General features: G+C 35.7%; 1 protein-coding gene across 2 annotated transcripts in view; it reads left to right on the top strand.

Moving 5' to 3' along the window:
- The window catches only part of CD2AP (CD2 associated protein), a 90,787-nt gene extending 72,113 nt beyond the window's left edge, over positions 1-18,674 (top strand). Inside the window, exons 11-18 of one of the 2 annotated variants that reach the window (XM_062638452.1) lie at positions 299-361; positions 3,658-3,817; positions 5,635-5,777; positions 12,116-12,231; positions 13,105-13,191; positions 13,806-13,990; positions 15,101-15,164; positions 16,344-18,674. In XM_062638452.1, the coding sequence (XP_062494436.1) occupies positions 299-361; positions 3,658-3,817; positions 5,635-5,777; positions 12,116-12,231; positions 13,105-13,191; positions 13,806-13,990; positions 15,101-15,164; positions 16,344-16,385 (860 nt within the window). In that variant the 3' untranslated portion in view covers positions 16,386-18,674. Of the gene's footprint in view, positions 1-298; positions 362-3,657; positions 3,818-5,634; positions 5,778-12,115; positions 12,249-13,104; positions 13,192-13,805; positions 13,991-15,100; positions 15,165-16,343 lie in introns of those variants that run through there. The other variant, XM_062638453.1, reaches the window with a different exon arrangement.
- Positions 18,675-22,240: the final 3,566 nt, after the last annotated feature.

Below are 22,240 nucleotides of genomic sequence, written 5' to 3'. Positions count from 1 at the left end.
GAAGTAACTTTGTATTTTCTAGCGATCCAACCACCCATAGTCGCAGCTTGAGGTTACTTTTTATGCTTCATGTAGTATGTTGTTGCTATATATTTTTTGAAATCATGATGAAGCCTACATTGGAAACACTTTAAGACAGGCCTACTCTTTTCTGGGCTGAAATGAGTGTTTATAAATAGTATTTCACTCCTTGCGAAGGAGAGAGTATAAACACAAATTGGTCTATGTCATATTTTTAGTTAGTGAAGTAGATAATTAAACCTTTTGAGAAATGTCTATGGTTTCTTTTTGCATTCAGCTCCAAAGCCTGAATTGCCAACTGGAGAGAAGAAATTACCTTCTTTGAGGCCGGAAGAAAAAGGTGAGACCAATTTTCTTCATTGAGAATTTCAGACCAAAGTCTTGTGAATGAGTTAGTTTTTAGCTTTACTTCTCTGTTCAATAGGTACCTGTTTAGAAGATGACATATAGATTCCCTTGATACCATCTACTGAAGTTGTTGTGTCTGTGATGTTCTGGAAATGTCTTTAGAGTGATTAGAACAAGAACTAAATTTCTTGTAACTGCATTATATTCTGAAAAACATATATTGCACTGCATAATGACATAGTTACTATTGAATTGATGTAAAGATATTTCTGTGATAGTTCTTGCAGTTCTGAATAGCAATAGTAAGTTACTAGAAATGGAAGCATTTGCTGCTGCATCTGAATGTTTTGGCCAAAGTCAGTCTCTGATGGAAAATGTTTTTGAAAGAAATACACAGAACAATCATAGCACTCCTTTGACAGATGTTAACAGTGGCAATGCTCATGAGACTTCTTTCCTGTTAATTCTTTCTATATTCCATGTTTTCCTGCCCCATGGAATTTGGAGGTAATCCCCATCAAACTGTTTTGATTGTGTTTAAAAGTCAGAAGCTTAAACAAACACGCTTGCTGGGTCTTAAAGAAGAAATTCAGATGTTACTGCAGCTTAACCATATTACAAAAACAAACTCTGTTCTCTGAACAGCGACAGGTGGCTGACCATGGCTTTTTGACAAGTAAGCCTGCTCAGTGGGTTACATGGCTTCCTTGGGCAGATTTTGCAAACCATGTTTTAAACAAAGCATGTTTTCAGGTGTTTCATTTGAAGGATACTTGCTGAAATCAGCTATGTTTCCTCTGCATGTGAGCAAGCAAATTATTTTTAGCTGCTCGAACAGTATCTTCAGATGTGATTTGAGATCAGCTGTATGGTTCTAGAAATTTTGATCACTTGGATCTTAATAAGTTTAAGTTTACTTAACCTGAAGTAAGTTTAATTTTAGATTGATTCTGTTTGTATTATGGTGTTAACCTTTGCATAGCTGAGTTCAACAGTTCTTGAAGGAATATGGGAAAAAAAAAAGACCTACTGAGAACATCATCCAAAATGCTTAGGAACATGAAAGCTTTTGAATAAGTAAGGCAGAGAACTGTCATTTACTGTGATGAGGAAATGATGGTGGAAGAGTTTGTCTTGCATTCAGTTGATGGTCAGGTCTTACATGTTGCATATATAGATAGCAGTAGAGTTTTACTAGAATTGCCCATTTATCAGTGAAGTTTTACTTATGGAAAGATAACTATGTTGATACTAGTGATTAAACCTATTAACTATGAAATTGTACTGTAATTTTCAAAAAGAAAAATAATTGAGTGGCTCTAATCACAAAAAACCCAAATATGTAATTTTTTTAATGCCTTTTGGGAAACTAAGATACCTGCCTTGAATTGTGATCAAAAATTGCAAGCAATACTCCTGTGTTTGTTTATAGCGGAGGGCACTTAGTAGAATTTTTTTCAGTGTATATGTCTTCAGATTAGTATTTTTTATCTCCATTACTAAACTGCTTATTTTTAGCCAAACCTCATCTCTCATTGCAGAGCAAAATCCAAAAAAGAGACACGCCATTTTGTCCAGCAAAATTGTTCAGTTTCTGAGCTCATGGTGTATCTTGAACTTTGGTATTAACTTTTTCTACATAGCTGTGGAGGGTTTTTATATTCAGATTCTGAGTGGGAGTAATTGAAGGGAAAACTGACAGATGACAATTCAGGAATAAGATTTCATGACAGCAGTTTTTCTGTCTTGTTAATGAACTCACTTATTCTTAAAAACAAAAGGCATAATTCTCAGCTTGTGTTCAGCATAGCTAAAATAAAGTTAATTGAACTTCAATTAATGTTAACTCCTACCGGGCATTTAAAATCTTGCATATAGGATCCCTAGGCAGAAGTGTCTAGCACTGTTAACAGGTTGTTCTACACCGGACAGTCAGCACCACCATGTGGCAAAATTCTTCCACTACTTCAGTGTTCTTTTTTTTAAATCTCAATATTGAAAGAGTAGAAGGGAATGTCAAACAGGTGAGAGTTTTGTTCATATCTCCTCCTAATGTTCAGATGTCCCAAAGCAGAAAGGTGATCTGACCTTGATCATTTTTATTTTTATTTTTATTTTTATTTTTATTTTTAGAATTAGAATTAGAATTAGAATTATCTCTACAGTCTGTTTATTTCTGATTATTCCTGTGAATAAAAATCAGTGTTTTCCCATTTTAGAGTTGGAGGTTTGACACTCAGCATCTGGAGGAGTTTTCCAAAGGAAGTCAGGCATAGAACTGGCAGATCAGGCACTTAGCTGGGATGGAGCTGAAGCAAATTTACAATCCAACCCTTAAATTCATAGCATGTGTAAATATTTTACATTAGACTAATACTGCGTTGAAAGAAAAGTCATAGGAGGGAAACATGGGGAGAATCAAAGCTGAAGGTCGGTCCTTCCGTCCCAGTTAACTGATTTACTGTAGTAACTGTAAAAGACTAACTCCTTACAGCAACCTAACAAAAATCTTTTAAATCCTCAGTGCTTTATGTATGCCCAAGGGGCTATAGCATAGTTTTACAAGGAAAAGTAGAAGGTTTACTCCGGGTATCCCAAAGGCTGTGATTAGGGAATGTAGATTGAAGACTATTTAATTAATATTTGTGAAACAGCTTGAATTTTTCCATGTCGCATTAGTTATAAAGCTCCAGCTCTTCTGGACAGTATTTGATTAGGTCAAGCAGTCATTAAGCAATAAATTTAACTTGTTTGTTTGATTGCCTGTACTTAATTTGTATCCTGAATTTGTAGGAAGGTGGACTTTATCTAAAAAATTTCAGTTATTCAGATAAATATTCTCCCCTATCTGCCTCCTTTTTGCATAGGTAAATTATGCTGCTTGTGTATATGGAAGAGCTCTAGTTACAATAAAATAAAATAAAAAAAACCACAACTATCTTTCCGAGATAAGTTTGATTCATAGAAAAGAGAAAGCAGTAGCAGTATAGAGAGATTCTTGGTTCTTAGCTGTCTTTTGTAGTGCAATAATGTGAATCAATAATTTCTTATGTGCTATTTCATGTCAGTAGAAAGACATCTTGCTTTAATGTGATTTTTTCTTTTTTAAGTTCAGGTAAGTAGTTTGTGTGTTTTGATAAGGCATCACTTAAGACACTAGCAAATCTATTTTTCACATTGATCTTCAAAGAAGGTATTTCTGACAACAGTTGCTTTATAATCTGTTAGCATTGTGAGAATTCTAGATAACGTGGGGTTTTAAAGTGTTGTGGTGACTTATTTTATCAGATGAAAGAGGAGCTTTGGATCAGAAGCCTTTGAAGCCACAAGCTCCTCAAGTACCACCCAAGAAGCCTGTTCCTCCAAGCAAGACTAACAGGTTACTGAGAGGAGGGCTTTTGCACCCAAAACGTCCAGATAAGCCTCTTTTGCCATCATCTGTATCCAAGTCAGTATAATTTATGTTGTATACATTGAGTATATTTTATTTGGTTTGTTCAGTCTTTCCTCATGGACAGGGTGGGAAGAAACTTATATTTTAAAGGTGAAAAGGATGCAAGGTTAAGTTTTGCCCTACACCAACCTGTGTCTTGGTTCTCCAAGTCTATCAGTGTGCACTTATCACTTTCTAATTATTTGAGACATTAAATCCATCTCGGTGAATATTTCAGTATAACTAACTGTGAGGCAGATTAAGTTATCTGTGGGCTGTTTTGCTTTAAGCCTGCCCCATAATGAAGAAGTTGTAGCTACAGCAGTTGTGTGGTGTAAAAGAAGTTGTGGACATGGCACCTCAGAATTATTATTGTGTTGGAAGAAAACATGAAGATTTGAGCTACATCAATATTCAGTGTTTCACCCTTCAAATAGAGTAAGATAGATGGAAAGGAAGAGTTTGAGCACAGTTAGTACCCTTGCTAGAGGCACCCTATGTTGCTTATGTGCTCTTCTTGGGAAGAAAGCACTTACACAGAACCACATCCAGTCTCCATACTGTCTTGAGTATTCTCAATTGAGTTACTGGGCAAGCAGGGAGGGTAATAGCAACTAATGGCTCACCATTTCTTTTAGATCCACTTCTCATTTTTTTTCTCATAAGTTTGAAACAATTTACTTATGGTGTTTCATGAAGACTAATTTTGCATCAGTACAATCCCCCACACAGAGTTCTACTTTCTGTCTCCATCAAAGTAATTGCTAGATCTTTACCCCAAACTGTAAATAAACTGCTGATGGTTAACTGTCCCTTTGGGATGCTTAGTTAACTTGAGAGAACCATGAAAAAGTAATGTCACGATGCACTTGCCCTTGTTCAAATAAAGGAGCAGATAGCTGCTACATCAAAGAGCTTGCACCTTAAATACCAACCAAGATACAGGATGGCACCAAGCGTTTGTCAGGGTTTATCTTTTTTTAACAGCAGGTCCTGTATAGCTGAACCGTAAGGAAGAATATTTAAAGAGATAAAAGAGTGAGGAGGAGGGCAGTAGAGAAAGGGAGCGTGGGTAAGGCACACACTTTGGATGGTTGACTCCAACAGGGCTTAGCTGCCTCTGATCCTATCTGCATAGCCCTGGGAACACTGGATGCCTGACTGAAGAAATAGACCATTTCCACATTACTTCTGTTTAGGTTTTCAGTATGTAATTGTGTTTTGTCACTTGGCATTTTGGAGTTTCCTAAGTAAAGATTTAGAGATTTTGTCTTTTTTTTTTTTTTTCATTCTGTAGCATATATTGCGCCAAGAAAAAGATAATCTTTTCTTATATGTATGTTTTGGTGGGTTTATTTGTCCCTGGATGATGTGGCCAGATACACATAGAATGAACAGTAGAATAAAAGCCAAGTGTACAAGCTACTTTCTTCTATACCTAGGAAGAAATAACTTGGCAGCTTTTTTTCTTTACAGGAAGATTTTGATGTCAAAAAATCTTGAGTAATATTCCTAACGTTTCAAAAGATACTATATTTCTGGTGCACTGTAGTGTACTAGTTTAGATTTAAGTGCCAAAATGTGCCCTGTAGTAAAAGTTTTGGACTGGTTTTACAAGGGGATTGTGCATGTTGGACAAGTCTGGAATAGCTAGAACAGAAGAATTGGCTTTTAAAAAATTAGAGTTGGTCTCCAGAAGACTTTAAGTAAATCTTTACAATATGATAAGATACACTGAAAGTTTTTAGTTTATTTCTAATTCTTGATATATTTCAGTTGTAACTATTTAATCCATCGACTAGGTATATGTTGGCTTTTTTTTCTTACTACAGATCTAATGGAGAAGTTGTTTGTCTTCGACCGAAATCTGAAGTTGAGCCAGTAGGAAAACCAAAGTTAGAGTCTGAACCCTTACCACTTAGACCAAAATCAGTAGAGGTAGATTCACTTGTGGCAAAGAGCTCTAAAGAATCAGGTAAGAAAAGAAAAAAAACAAACCCAATACTTTTTTTGGCCTTTCTGTTTTGGATTGCAGTGTTTTACAAGGTTAGAATAAGCCTTTTAAGTAATTTACTTAAAATGACACAGAGTGAAATTATGCCTGTTCAGTGGAAAGTAGAGGTTTGAGAACTTCTGTAGGTAGCTGAAGGTAAGAGTCAGCAAGCAATGAGCAGATGTAAGTAGGCTGTTGGGAGGTAGTCAATGATCTCTGTGCTGTAATAGATGACAGGAAGGGAGAAATGTAGGTAATGGTTTGTTCTTCTGATTTGAAAGCATGTTTTTTGCTGCCACTTTTATCTTGCATTTTTATGAAGTTGTTTTCCTTACTGACTGGTTCCGTTCTGCTCTTGCATTTCAGATAACTTTTGCTTTTCTAGCTAACTTGCGTATTTTTAGTAATGCCATTACCTTCAGCGTTCTGTGATTAAGTTTATAGTTATTCTAGGTTGCAACTTTATCATGCCTTAAAATTGAGCCAGCATGGAGCGTTGTACATGGGAATTTCATGCTTATGGCTTTGCTTAATGAACCTTGATCCAAATCTAGCATCTTTTTGAATCTAAATTTGTCCAGTGGAAACCTTGATACAGTTTGACCTACCCGCAACGGTGGTCAGGTTCTCTGAACTATTACATGGTTATCTGTTGTCCTTTACTGACAGCACAACTGGTTTTAGTCCTGTGTGTGCCCCTTTTATGCAGAAATCATCTGTTGTGGGCATATTTTTATTAAACTCTAAATTATTTTCCTTGTATGATTAACCACTGTAGAAAAAGCTTTAGTGAACTTCATGTGCAGTGTTCAGCTTGCAAATCTCAAATGCAACCCTTTCATCTCAGGAAAGGTTTTGGTAAGAATAGATTTTGAAATAGTTTAACTTAGTTTAGTATTTTATGCCAATTATGATTTCCAGTTTGTAGAATAGTTGGTCCTAAAGTGTAGTAAAATCTGGGAGATAAAAATAATGCATTAAAAAATTAAAGCAGTTTCTGAATATAAAAGAATACTCCTAATTCTTCCATTAAGCATTGTTAAATGTGCTTCTAAGCTTAAATACTTTGTTTAAGGAAAGGTTACTTCACATATGGCTTTAATATGGAATTATATTTTTCTGAGCCACAAAAAGCAGGACTTCAGCAGGTATTAAAATATCCTGGGAATGCTACAAATACCATCAGTGTTTTCCTAAAGTGTTTATACGTTTGTTTTTTTTTTTTTCCTTTATTATTCCCCAGTAAAATCTATGCATGTGCTTGAAATGCCTTTTTAAAAGTTTTTGAATTGGCAGTTTAACTTTGGCCTCTATTTAAAGATGAGTTTGAATGAAGGTGCTAAAGAAACACTTTGAGGCCAAAGTAAGCTGAGAGATTAAAGGGCAGTGCACAACCTAGCATTAAAAATGTCAGCCTTGTCCTGCTACCAAGATGTTTCTCTGTGATTGTGCTAGGTATATTTCATTATAGCACTGTATCATTTATCTACAGGAAAACACTCCCCATGAAAACAGATGTAACTGCTTTTTTCCTCTTTTAGATGCAATAATCTTGGCAACTTTTAATAACCTGAGTAACAACATAGTAGCTGTGATATTTGGTATCCATATATATATATATATATATGCGCCCCCTAATTTTCTACAGATCTAGAAAAAAAGTAAATATGAATTCTGATTTGCTAACATAAGATTTTACAGGCTTATGGAGAAATTCAGTATTTTGATGCCTAGATGGGGCAGGGGTGCATAACAAGAAAGTGGGTGAGGTCTGTTCAGGGGTCTTTGTTTGGTGCAAAGCAGTAAAGGAGGCTCAGGCAGTCCATGCAGGGATGCAGCACTGCCAGTGTCAAGGAGCTGCTTTTTACAGAAAACTTCAAAAATTCTGTTACACAAAACTGCCCTTGTTTAAAACAATCTGAGTCACTTGTAGTTTTACTGCTCTTATGAAAAGAGACTAGCCCAAACTCCTGCCAATAAAATGTAATGATTATGTCTCTGTATGCATTTTGCTGCTAAAGATGTAATATTCCATGCAGCAGCTGTGTAAAGTTCCATAGATATTGAGTCCTTATATAAAGTTCAAGATTGCTTAATCTTACAAGAACTAGGGTAGATATTAAAACATGGGGGAAAATGTATGGCAACTGTATTGCCTGTCTTATCCCTCCACACCTCCCTTTAGGTTGAGATCCTGAACTGAATGAATTTTTGAAAAACAAATTTCTTTTTTTTCTTTTTATTTATTTATTTATTTTTTTAATTTTCAGGGTGTTTTTTTTTGTTTTTTTTTTTTTAGCTTACCTGGCCAATGAAGTGTGGTGTAGGTTGAACCACTTGCAATTTAGCCAAAGGAGTTGACATACCTATTCTGTATAGGAAAATAAAACACCCACCCCACACCAAAATTAGGCACTCAGCCATCAGATAAGGACAAATACTCAAAACCATTCCAAAATATTGATAATGTTGAAATACCTCCTCTTGAAGTTTTATTTGAAAAGTTGAATAAATGTTTCTCTGTTCAATTAGAATGAAGGTACTGTAAAAGACTAAAGCTGTACTACTGGCATGCTGAACATGTAAAGCGATTCTGTTTCTTCTACAAATGTTTCTTTTTCCTGCTTTGTAAAATAGTTTTTTTTGTTCAGAATCTTTTTCTAGACATTCCTCTCCTTGACTTTTCTTTCCAGATTTTGTTTCCTATCCTGTTTGCCATGTTTCCCTTCTTACGTGTCAGGAAATTACCCTACCCTTCTCCATTTTGGTAAGATAACAATCTATAAGGAAATCCAAACGCTTTATGCCATACACATAGCCTCTTCTTAACTTCGTAAGCATAGTTTTCAGTTGCAATGATTGATACTACAATTTTTGGTTTTCAATGTAAAATGCCTTTTTTTGTTGTTTGTTTGCTTGTTTGAATGCCTGTTTTCCTTAGCTGTTACAGAAGAAGTTACTTTAAGTATGCTTTTCAATTTGGAACTTGTGGGGATAAAATAAGGAAGAAAAACTTTACAGTCCAGCTATTGATAAGCCAAACCTAATGTTTATAGGGAAATGTGTTCAATAGCACTTCTGGTGTATGGAGGTTGAATGGCTTTATCTTTCTGTACATACAAATTATGCTCTTAAGAAATATTTTGGCACTGTATCCAGCATCGACTATTTAGTATCATGAGTCTTGAAAAACAGTATTCTTGAAAATTACATTGTTAAGCGTGTGCTTAATTGTAGCAAATACCTTACTATAGCTTAACTGCAAATTTAAATATTCTAAAGCTTATATCTGTCCCCTAATTTTTTGGGGTGCAATCTCAGCAAGATGAGTAATACGAAAAAGAACTGCCATCTTCTCTTACTCTGCAAAGTAATTGAAAGTCTTGTCTTCTAAAATATTGGATATGTTTCATTTCTATCATGGGTTTTTAAACCCCAGCCACATCAGTTGTTGGAACCACAATTTCTTTAGACACCCCTTCAGCTTTGCTTCTTTTCGTGAAGATTTTTTTAAGCCAAACTGCTGTGAATATATGTGAAGCATTCACAAATCTTGACAAAACCTCTCACCTAATTGTGTCTGTTAAAGCTCCTAACAGTTCTGTTATGGATCAGTGTTAAGCTTGCAGAGGAGACATTTCTAATAGTCTGTCCTAAGTAACCATTTAAACTTTGCTCATCTTCCTAGAAAAATGCTTTTGCTCAGCCTCAAAAGAGTTTTGACTGGAATTAATCCCCAGGTGTATGGTATTGCTCTTTTGGCACCATGGTGGGATTTCCTTTGACAATTACTCACAGGCTGTCTGTAAGAAAGTGAATTGATAAATCACTTTTACTGATTGAAATGGGTGCAAACTGTAAGCTTTCAGTGGGTTTTGTCAGTATTTCTGTTTGGTTTCAGTGAGGCCAAGCTTTCTCCTAAAATAACAAAAAAAGCTGTTTAAAAAGAGAGACAAGCCCCCTAAACCCACAAACAAAACCACCACCAAATCCACAAGCCCTAATCCCCACCAGCCTGCTTTTAATTTCTTCCTTATACCAAAGCAACAAAATGGAAAGGTAAAAAGGAAAATGCAAGTTCAGTTAGAATTCCCTCTGGCTGTAATGGGGTGGTAATATTTTAAAGCTGAGCAATTGTCTCAGGTGCAGTAGCAATTTCCTTTAGAAGCTCTTACAGATAATAAATGCAAACCCTGAGTTTAGTGTCATCCCACTATCTATATTTAAATCTTATCCAATTCGAGACTGTAGAAGTCTTCATCTTCAAGCCTTGTAAAATTCTGTGGTTTTGTTTTTGTTTTTTGGTTGTTTTTTTTTTTTCAGAAGTACGTGGTATTCTTAATATATTCTTAATATTCTTAACATGCCTGATGTTTACTTTGTTCTTGGAGGCAGGACTGGCATTACAGTCATAATAGCAACTACACTTACAATTCTTATTTAAATGTAATGCCAAATGATTTGCCGTTTCTCCAGAATGACAAAAGGAGGGTTGTTTTCAGGCCAGATTTACTGAGGTGGGGGAAAAGGCACATTTCCTGCCTTCTTGTTAACCTTTCAATAGTAACTAACTAATGTAAATCCTGTTGTATACTTTAGCATGGGTTAGTGCTATAGGATTACTGATGATTGAGTAAAGAACATGAAAATATACCCCGTGGTCACTATCGCTTGGCTTCTAATAAGTTAAATATTTTCGGCACAGGCTACAACAGAAATATCTTCATAGCTATTTCTCCCTCATCCTCTTTTTCCGTCAGCCGCTTGCCACTCATTCACTCTTTGTTACTTCCTTTGTTTTCCTTCCCTGCTTTTTTTTTTAATTGCAAATATGATTGCATGTTTACAAAAGACTGTCTTTGCATTCTCTGCAATAAGATTAAAAAGCAGCAAAACTGTTAACTTGTTAGCGGATAGTGTTATAAATGCTTGCACTTCAGTAAGGCAACATGACAAAGTAGGTATGTTTAGGGACATAGGAAAGATGTGAACATGTTAAGGACTTCAAGGATAGTATGGCAGAATAGAAGACATAAAATCAGTTAACATTTTATGATTCAGTGGAAAACTTAGTTCCTACAGGTATAAATACAGCTTTAACAATGCATGATTAAAACTTGGATTAATCAGATGATTTTAAATCATCCAAACACTGAAGTGATATGATCTTGCTCAGTGTTCTTAGGGCTGCTTCTTTTTTTTTGTTACTTACCTGACCTCTTGCTATAGCTTCAAAATAAATGTGAAAACAGAGAAAGAAGTGTCTTAGGTTCTATTTTATAAATCATAATGTCCTGAAAAATAAAGGGTCATCAAAAAAACCCAACCCCAAGACAAAACCAAAACCCTTCAATGTCATTTTTGATGCCCATAGTAAATGCTGCGTGGCATTGTAGTTAAACATGTAGAGTCTCTAGAGCAAATCTAATGAATTTATGTCTTAAAATGAGATATAATAATCATAATCTTGATGCGTAAATAAAATAACCTATCTCATTACAAAACTGCTGGCAGGTAAGTATTATTTTTGTGGAGAAACAGTTAAGTCCAGTTGTTAACTAGATGAAGTACTTCTGTTAAATAGGTGCGTTCTATTCTTCCTATTAATAGGTTTTTTCCTAATGTTACCTCTTCCCGTATAACATAAAAACCTTCTACTGATGTAAGAGAGATTTTTACCTAGAGCTATGAGCAAAGAGCTCTCTTTGTTTTTATACAGTATGAGAATGGAGTTTGGAAATATTTATTATAAAATTTATGAAGTCATGTATTTTCTTTAGACTAAGTACTGAATGTAGAAAAACTACCCTGCACAGGAATATTTGCTGTTCATGTCTTGTTAACTTACTTTCACCAATGTGTGAACATGTATTTTACCATGTTGCTTTCGTCTTAGCCAAAACTTGGATTTTCATGCTTTTCATGCAAGTTTAGCGACAAGAACATAAGCTCTCTTAAATAGTTGACTACAGCATCTCTCAGTCATATTTTTCTGCATGTATTTGTTAGGTCTGTTTTATGCTGCCATGTTACTACAGCATTCTTCTGTGAGAATGTGAATTTAAACCTTTTTTCAAGGGAATTGTTTTCAAGGGGGAAGATATGGTTTCCCAGACATGTAAAAGTCATGCAGTTGTTTCATATGGCTCATGCTGAGTATGCCGAATCAATTAGAACCAGTAAGAATATTTGAAACAGTTCTGATTGTGTTAGAATTCAGATTGCTTTTTATTTTTTTTTATTAAGAAACAAAGGGATAAAGAAGAACTCCACAAAACCGTCTGGTCTTGACGGTGGTCTGTATTTTCATCTTTTTCTAGATCTGCTAAGCTTTGATGATGTAATAGCTACCTCAAATAATCTATCACACCCTACTGCAAACCGACCCAAGATGCCTGGTAGGAGGCTACCTTCACGGTTCAATTGCAGTAGTCCTGTGAGTATAATGGGTGGGTTTTCCTAGTAGTGAACTGAAAACTAACTTCCCAGGAGACAGGATTGCACTGGGAAAGTCTTATGAGCCATTTGCCTGAGTGAAAAATGAGGTTCAGTTCCTTTAGACTTTGTCTACAGGAATATCCATTCTCAGGAGGGAGGTGTACCAAAGAGAAATAATGTGGCTGTGTTGCAGCTGAAAGAGTTTTTTCTGTTCTGTGGGGTATTGCTGCAGTAAGTACTCAGTTCTTTTAGCATCACAGATGATGAAACAGGTGTTTTGTGTACATACAGCTCTGAAAGTACCTTCAGTACCTTACAAGCCTAACAACGGATAGTCTTTGGCCACTACAAATTTGTAATTTAATGTTGCTGTAATGTGGGACTTATGTTCTCACGTGCTAAGATGTGAGATTGTCAGACCATGAGAACCAGGTAGTGCAGAGTCCTTGAAATTAGTTTATGTCATGGGATGTTATATAGTTCAGTCATGCCACTTAATTAACAGTGTTAATGTTTTATGGAAGCACCTACAGACTCGCAAAAGCATCAAGAACTTAAGTACTGCAGAGATGCTTGAAATCCTACCCAGGATTCCTATGTTAGATTTAAATTCAGCTGAATTAGTATTGCAGGGAAGAAAAGTGCTGGCTTTCAGGGAACAAAGACTGATAGTCTAGCAACTTAAGTTTGGTTTTATTTTGGAGGGGGCTTTTTTGTTTTGTTTTGGGGTGGTTTTGTTTTTGTTTGTGAGGTTTGTTTGCTTTTAAACTATTGCATCTTTAGAAACATCTGACAAGGTGTTTTTTTTTTTTTTATTTACTTTTTTTTAAATGTCTGAAAACCTTTTCATTTTTTATGAATGGTTTACCAGGCAAGTCAAAATGTGAGTCCAGAAAAAAATTTGAAGGTGCAGAAAGAAGAAGAAAGTGCCAAACCAAAGCCAGTTGAAACAAAAAAGGTATGATACCAAGGAGCTAGAGAAGTACCAGACAAGTGGTTGTTCTGTTCATCTTGCTTGTATTTCCAGATTAGATTGATGCAAGCATCTAAATACAAATGATTGTCTTTAAATGCAAGTGAGCCATATCATTTAGTCTAAAGTTTGTAATAGAAATTTTAGTATAAAGCTCATTTATCATTACAGTACATCAGTTCTTATGAGAATGATTGTATAGAATACCATGAAACTATGGTGGTATTTCTCAAATAAGCTTTATATCAGCTCAGCCTTGAGTCTCGTGACAGACAGAACAACTGGGCAGGTAAGAAAGTTACACCAAATAATGTTCATAATGAACTAATGGGCTCCATTAAATCACAGAGTGTTTGAAAGCATAAAGAACTGCAGTGTGGCTACAGGAACCTTCATAAAATGCTTAATGGAGAGCTGTATAAAATAGCTCTCTTACGCCACAGTAGCCCATTGGAACTGGACATTCTTTTTTACCTTTTGGGTGGAAAATGAGCTAAATTTGTGCACACATAGCTCCCATACCAGTACGATCTGTACACTGTAAGTGTTCAGTTCATAAAGATTTATGTTCTTAGCCTTCTACTGATTTATGTTTTCAGCCATCTGCATTCAGTTCACCAACTCCATCTTCATCTCGGAGACCAAGTTCTGCTATACTCAGCTTTTGTCCTGGAGACATGCAACTTAAAGGAGAAACAGATGATGAAAAAATTTCTGTGGAAGAGCTCAGGACTCAGATTAATGAATTGATGGGTTTAGTAGATGTACTGAGGAAAGAACATGGGTAAATATTTTCTTCTTAATCTGCAAAGGGATATATAGAAATCTAAATGTCTTTAATGCCAAACTTCTTCATAATAAAAAACTATTCCATGTTAATGTTAATTCTTCTTTCTTTAGAAGTTGATCCAACTAAATGTCCTAAATAAGTACAAATTTGATGTCAGATTATTTTTGGAATTTGCATACATTTTTGCCTTCCTACTTTGTGCTCCTGCATTCATTACAGCTTTTTGAAAATATTTCTTAAACAGTATTAGTTTCACTGTAGAGAAAAGTAGATAATTTTTGTGGTATAAAATAAAAGTACATGTGCTGGCCTTATGTAACACTGTTCATAAGTAATTGCAGTATTGACATGACTGGTAGTACGGAAAGATATTACTGAGCTTTTCTGTCTTGTGATCTTGGCAGCATCAACATCTTTGTGTGTGTGTTGGGTTGTTTGTAGAATAAAAATGTAATTGGTGTTTGAGAAAACAGCAAAGACCAATCTGGGGGAAATTTTCCCTTTTCTGATTTTAGTTTTACAGCACAGACATTCATTTTGTTATTGAAATGATAACTAGTGCTAACCAGCCAGCTTTTAGAGATACATACCTCTTTAGAGGTTATAAAAGCCAGAATCAGTTGGTCTCTAAAGCAAACTAGTAAATTTTGTGTTCTGCATTTTCTTCAGTGACTTGATGATAATTGTTAGCACTTTCTTGACTGAATATAGTTATGAAATAAAACATTTTAGGAATTTTTAGGAATCTTCTCTTCTAAAGAAGTTCTGTTCATTGTGTGGAAGTTGTCAGGTTATTTTAGCTTAAATTCAATACTCCAAGTAAAATGACAATACAAATTTTTAAGTAGCCTACTTAAAACTGTGATTATAAATTAAGGATAGGTGCATAGTAATAGGCAAGAAGTGTTGAGAGTTGGTGGAAGCTTGTGGTCCAATACATCAGCGTACTAGTTTATTAGTGGGCATGTACTTATATGTAGGTCTTATTTATAAGATGAAGCATCAGAGAGTTGTTTGATTTTTACAAGTGGAATTCATACAAGGCCTGTGCTTGTGAAAGTTTTTTCCCCCCTCTAATTGTATTTCTGTTGCCTTTACTGTTAGGAGAGACCTGGAAAAACTAAAGAAGGATTTGGAAGAAGAGAAGCAGTTGCGAAGTAATCTGGAGGTAATGTTAGCAATTTGGAGAGTGGGTGGGAAAAGAGATTTAGAAGTAGGTAGGCAGTGTTCTGGAATTTGGTTCACAGGACAGTCTTAACCAGCCTGCTCAATGTGTTTGTATTGCTTTGTTAGTGTGTGGTCAAATGAATGCCTCATGAGCCAGTTGGATGTATCCAGGAGATTCATAGTTCATTTTAGTTCAACTTTTTTTATCTGGAAAATTATTTGTGACAATATGTGTATGGGTGTTGCAATGGGAGTTCAGTTTACTGTTGCTAGATTTTGCCCTTTGTTAGATACATGTAGACCTGGACATGTTCCAAGAGAGAAGATTAATACAATACTTTTGTAGAATTGAAGGGCAAATTTAGTTTATGTAATAAAAGAAAAACAGGGCAAAAGTTAACTTTCCTGATTTTTTTTTTTTATTTTTTTATGAAGTATTTAACTGTTAAGTGGATAATTTGTCAAAAGAACAGAATGCATCTGAAAAATTTCTTTGTGAATGAGTACCACTCCTCTCAATTTATTGATGAAGAAGGCTACCTGCATTGCAATATAATGCCATTAAGTAGTTAGTAGGATGAGCTCCTTGTAGAAAACTAGTTCAGTTTGGTAAAAAAAGGTATTTTATTTGTGAAATAGTAGTTCCTGTTGACTACAAAGTTACTTTCTAAACTTGCCAAAGAACTTCTGCTGAGTCTTCTTTTTAATGCATCTCTGAAGCAATTGATGAAGTTGCTTTAAATACATACTGGAAATGGAGAAGAGGTAGCTTCTACGTATCCTCTAAATCTGTTTGAAGAAATACAAATTAATCGTAGCATGGTATTTTGCATGAAGGCTGCTTTAGGAGATTAGTCTGAGGTGATGATGCCACAATACATGGGGTTATGTCAAGTGATTCCACAACCTAGCTTTCACAGGTATATTCAAAGTGACTTTATCTGATGAGATGAACTAGAACTATAGGCGAACTTTGAATGATTTTAAATCTTGTCTATTTAACAACACAATAATATAAAATCAGCTGGGAATATCAACCTGTCGAATGCGTTTGTGTTACAATTTTATTTGCTTAAGTGTCCTTGAAATGTAAAGGTTGTAATTTTATTGAAAGCTCTGAAAACTTTAGATTATTATTACTTTAATATGTCTCTCTCTTTTCAAAATGTCCATTTTCCAGCTTGAAATAGAAAAATTGAAGAAAGCAATGATGTCTACGTGAGACAGCTATGGACTCAATGTTTTTAACTCACCAGGAATTCAAAGCTGAACACAAGGAGAACTGACTCTTATTTCATAATAATGAATGCTGATGTTTTATAGTCTTCAAGAAAAAAAACATAGTAAGAAAAGGACTATAGTCTTTTATTCAGAGAGATTAAGAAAACAAAGAAGAATAATGGTGTAATTTTTTTGCCAATATAAAAGAGGCCTTATTTCTTACTGTGCTGGAATTGCAGACCTTATTTTTTGGTTTGCTTGAAAATACTACTGAATCTGTATAGAAAGGAGAGGGAATTCTTAATAGATTTTTATTGAATACCTGTATCTTAATTTTTAAAGAGATCTATGCGATAAATAGGGTGATCTATCTTTACAACTAATCTGTAAAATAGTCTATTGGAAGGGATTGAATAACTGTATCGTAATTGTAGTCACTACTTTTCCCCTACATGCAAAAGGGAATAAATGATGTTTGTATAATTTTGGCAGTCTTACCCAGGGTTATGCTGTTGTGCCTGTCTGCAGTGGAAATATAAATAATATGCTGTTTATATGTTGAGTAATGAAATAGGAATTAATGCAATTAAGCAGGTGAAACTCCTATGCATTGTAGTAAGAACGAATAATATAATCTGAGTAGTTTAACAGAACATTTTGTCACTTGCACTATTGGATTGAAAAGGGATTTAGAACTGAATCATGAAGTTATGACAAAACTAACTTTTAAAATCATAAAAATACAAGAAATACAGAAACAAGGCTAGAATCCAGTCTTAACTCAACCTGTTGTGCCTAAAATATTGCAGCATACAGCATGAAAGTTAACCTTAAGTTATGTCTGTGCTTCTGTATGTCTAAACTGAAGTGATCAGTCTTTCTAGTGGTTAAATATGTATCATGATCTGTTTTTACAATAGTCAGGTTTTGTTTATAATATGTCTCCAAATAAATCCCTTTGGAACTTTGATACTCTCAAAATGTCTCAATATTTATATATTTATGCCACAAACTTTTGCCGTATATTGTGTACCTCTAAATTTAATAACATCTTTGTATTTTAATGAGTGACTGGAACAATTGCTTTGACGGCATTGTGCTAGTGTCGAAGACAGTGTCTTTCATGTTTTATGGAAAACTGTTGAAATCTTGTGGATTGTCATTATCTTTAACCCCTGAGCTTAACACAGTGCACCAGAACTATACTGAAAAAAAAACCAAACCAGGTGATGGAGGACAATAATATTTATTGCTGCATTCATTTCATTAAAGAATAAAAAAGCATACAGCTTTAGAAAGCCAGTCAAATGCATTACTTTGGGTAATAATCACCTTATCTCTTTCTAGTCTACTAGAATTTAAACGACAAAAACATGTGACATATTTTGACAAATTCACCAGTAAAAGAAGTAATTATGTTTCTATTCATGGGAATAGTCATAAATATAGTAATTATTTAGCATGTCACTTGAGCTGTGACATGGAAGTATTATTACTTGAGAGTATATTTTCCCACAGTTGATGCATCCTAAAATACAAACATCAAAAAGGCAATTGAATCATGTTTGTCAGTTACTAATTTAAATTATTCATAAAATTTGTTTCATATACTATGCAGGTATTAAGTAATATTTGCTAGTCACATTGCTAATAAGCTGATTAATGCTTTTAACTTTTAATTGCAGCAATGCATCATAAATGAAGACTTGAGCCAGATCTTTTGTATTGAGGAATGATGTGCAGCAGTAATGCTTCTTGTCAGACTCTAAACTCTTAGAATTCATGCCTCTAAGTCAAGTGATGAAAAGCAAGAATTTGGCCTAATGGAATAGCCATTTCTGTTATACAAGCTCTTCACTGTGATTGCTTAGAGCATGAAATAAATCTTGGAATGGATTGCTCTACAGAGATTGTGTCTATGTGTAAGCTTCTAGCAGATAAACACAGCAAGACAATCAGTTAAAACCATAAATGAAAGATGTTCATTATTTAATGGCCTTTGTTCGCTATAGCAATAAATGACCCAAGTGCAATGACTTGATTTAATAAAACCCTCCTTTAAAAGTCGCTGCTATGAGTATTTTCAGCCATAAGGAAGTTGCTCTGATATATGTCTGTCTTGTCTTCAGCTAGTGTTATGTACTAGAGTGGAGGGGTAAAGGGTAACGGTTTTGAAGACATTCCACAGGACAAGTTCCTAAAAGCAGTATGCTTCACTGACTTGTTTACCAGTGCTGTAAAATAATGCATGCTATCCAAACTCAGCAAATAAAACAAGTTTAAAAACCTGTTGAAATGTCTGCTCAGTTCTGTTCAGGAATCTTTCTTATGCTGTTAAATTCTTTGCAGGAGTTTGGAGGATAGAATCAAAGTGTATTATGATTTAGATAGTCCCCCTTTGAGGCTTTCAGTTTTAATTTATTCACTGGAATGCTCTTTACTGTCAGGATGGCTTAGGATCCTGGCACGCTTCCTGGTTTTCTTCACAAATGTAACTGGGAATCTTAATGTCTTAGTTAACTCCGTTAACTATTTCTTTATTCCTTTTTTACTTCTTTTCCATTGTTGGTGTTACTGAACTACCCTTACTCTGCATCTTCAGAGCCTGTTTTTAAGATCCTCATTTCCACTGACTAACATGGATAAATGCGTGTTTGATTCACCTCTTAAATATGGGGTGAAGAACTGAAGACTCTTAGGCATATTTAAAAGGGGTATGGGTGAAGGAAATGAAAAATGAAGAATAGAACAATGGAGCATCTATAAACTGCAAGGTTTTTATTCAATCTTTATAACATTCCCTAAAAAGCTTTTGTTTGCATATAAAGTACATTTTTTTGTTTTGTTTTGCTTTTTGGGGAAAAAAAATCCCCATCCTACAGGTCTACTTTTTTTTTTTTTATTTAAAGTCACCACACAGATAACATTTTTCATTACATTAATGTTGCTTCAGGGGAATGAAGTTTCTGATGGAAACCTGTAGCACATATAGCAAGATTTGACTGTAAGCTGTGTAGGAAAGTAACTGTTGAACTTGTAAATAAATAACTTGTATTCATTAAAGTCATAAATTAGCAGGAGTCTGTTAGTGCTTTTCAAAGGAAATGATAAATTCAGTCACAACTGCCTTACTTTTAGCCGCTATTAAAATTATCTGGGATGTTCCTGCTTGCTGAGTGTTTTCTCAGAGCAGTGACAAAGCAGCTGGTCATATATCTTGGGTAACTGGATTTTGCAAGAGCTGAAGACATACCACTTCTTTTGGGTGCTCAGGCAGATACCTCCCACCTTAAACATTGCAAACTTCCTCTACAGCTCGTAAAGTATGAGAGTGCTGGTGCTGGGTTCAGGGTTTAGAGTACACTTCTTGCTTGTTGGAAGTCATGGTTTGAATCTCTTTCTAAGCCCCCTGGGGAGCACAGATTCACACCTCTTCCTTCTGGGATGCTCTTAGTGTTGAAGCATGCCAGCCTTCATGTCCTTCAGGGAACTATTGCTTAGGTTGAGGAGTTGTTTGAGAATAGAGGGGTATTCAGTCTTGCCATTGTAGCAAAGGTTCAGGGACTGTGTAGAAGCACAAACCCAGGTGTTTAGGGAAGAAGCCGTTTAAACAGGTATCTATACCTTGACATGATCTGGTGTTTCACCCTTAAAAAATTACTAAGATGCCACCTTTTAATTCACCTCTACCCAGTATTGTTTCAAGTGCAGATCATATATCCTTTCCAGGTTGTGTTGGCTGTGCCTAATTGTGCTTGGCTTAATTCCTACTTGATACCAATGTGCGATGCAGAAAAGAAATCTTGTTTCTGGCTGTATCAAAACAGAACAGTAAATATCTGCCTTTGGGCTGACAGTGGAGACCTACTTTGTGTCTGAGGACTGGTGGGAATTATCTCAGGAAATCCTGTAAGCTCATGACAAATGCATTTCAGGACTGTGGAAAGATAAGTGACCAAAGCTCTTTCAAAGCAGCCCTATGAGTAGAAAGATGTTCAGAATTGCTCTTCTGTTAGGATAAACAATTTGTTGTAAATTCCTGGTAATTGGAAGTGTGCCTATTAGAGGTGAGTCAGTATTGAATAAGCTGACAGCAAACATAGCACAAGGTTCAGCAGACAGCTTTTGCTTCTTTTGATGGGTGCAGCCCCTGAACAAAATTACTTGCTCATTGAGCTTTTCAGCTGGGCAAGATATTGTCAGTAATGTCATCTTTGGTTTATGAAGGGTAATATGTTAAGTTGATCAGATTTTGATAATGAAATTTTTTTGGCCTTTAGAAGGAAAGGGACTTTTTATGAGAACAAGTAGTGACGGGGCAAGGGGGAATGGCATTAAACTGAAAGAGGAGAGATTTAGATTAGATATTAGGAAGTTCTTTACTGTGAGGGTGGTGAGACAATGCAAAGGGTTGCTCAGAGAAGCTGTGGCTGCTCCATCCTTTGAGGTGTTCAAGGCCAGGTTGGATGGGGCTTGGAGCAACCAGGTCTAGTAGGTGTCCCTTCCTCAGTGGCAGGAGGATTGGAACTAGATGATCTCTAAGGTCCCTTTCAACCCAAACCATTGCGTGATTCTATGATCTGTTAAATACAGAAGAGCAGAAGGTGCGGCCTCCACCAGGAGGAAGGGTACAAACCACACAGGTGTGATTAATCTGTGTGGACTCCTGGCAAAGACAGTGATTTGGCAGCTTTGTGGGTGTGTTTGTAACTTGTTTTGTCATTTTGCAGTGCAATACCTATATTGTCATATGAAGGTTCCTCAGTGTTAATCCAGTCAGGCAAGAAAAGAAGTAGGCTGATGCCCAAGGTTATTTCTTCATGGGAAAATTAAATGAATCAGAGCACCCAAGCAACACTGGGTAAGACCGTGAGACTGAGGCTGGAGCATAATGGCAACGGGTGAATGGTTAGACGCTTGCAGGGGATATCTTGAGAATCTCCGGCTGTGTTAATTTTGCTTACAGTAGAACCCAGACTTCTCAAAACAGTGAGTACTATCCCAAAACAACATTCTCCCAGAACAGCTTGAAATATATCAGTGCTTTGTGAAACTGATTTATTCATAATGTGAAATGTACTTAATTACTTAGGTTGTATTTACTTTGCATTTATTTTTTCAGTTTTATATTCTTTTGTCTGTGGAAATAACTAGCTATCTTAATTATCCTCTGATCTTTTTGCTTGTCATTTTGTAATTGGTCTCTAATGACGGTGTTGTCACTTGTAAGAAAATGTGAAATTTTCATATAGCTAAAGTTACTGTAAAGATCACTCTGCTCTCAGAACTGTGAATTAAACTGGGAATAAAGACAATAAAGTGCTTAAGGTAGAGGAAAAGGAGGGATAGTTTTGTGGTGTGATACAAAGCACTTTGCTTTTAAACCAACAGAAGTCATGGAGTAAGGTCTCTGAATTTAAGGCTGTGATATGTTAACCAACATTAGGATTACTTTTCACATACATGATCTTTTTCCTATTTCTTACTGGTTTATGAGGCTTTTTCTCTCTTTCTCTCCTCACACTGCCTAGCCGCACTGCCTCACTCCTCACTTTCACGCTTGTTGAGGGCTTTGCCCCCCTGGGGGGCTGTGGCCAAATGAAATGAGCTGCGGAAGGAGGATGGGCAGCTGGTGACAGTCTTCTGAATTGAGTGGAAGATATCTGAGGGTATGGAAGTGTTCTCTTGCTAGAAAGTGCCTTCCACGTGAGAGGGTTTTGACAACTCAGCTGCTTATCTGCCTGTGTCCTGATAGAACAAAAATCTCTGGGAGAGAGGAGTAATGTGTTTACAGCTTTTTAAAAATGGAGACATCAATGGCAGTAGTTTATGATTAGAGGGAGGATGATAGTTCTG

Source organism: Pezoporus occidentalis, unplaced genomic scaffold (assembly GCF_034315485.1).
Source record: "Pezoporus occidentalis ecotype Australia unplaced genomic scaffold, CSIRO_AGI_Poc_V1 ctg57, whole genome shotgun sequence".
NCBI classification, from domain to species: Eukaryota; Metazoa; Chordata; class Aves; order Psittaciformes; family Psittacidae; genus Pezoporus; species Pezoporus occidentalis.
Note: the sequence above shows the minus strand (reverse complement) of the source record. Positions and strands in the feature narration are given on the sequence as shown.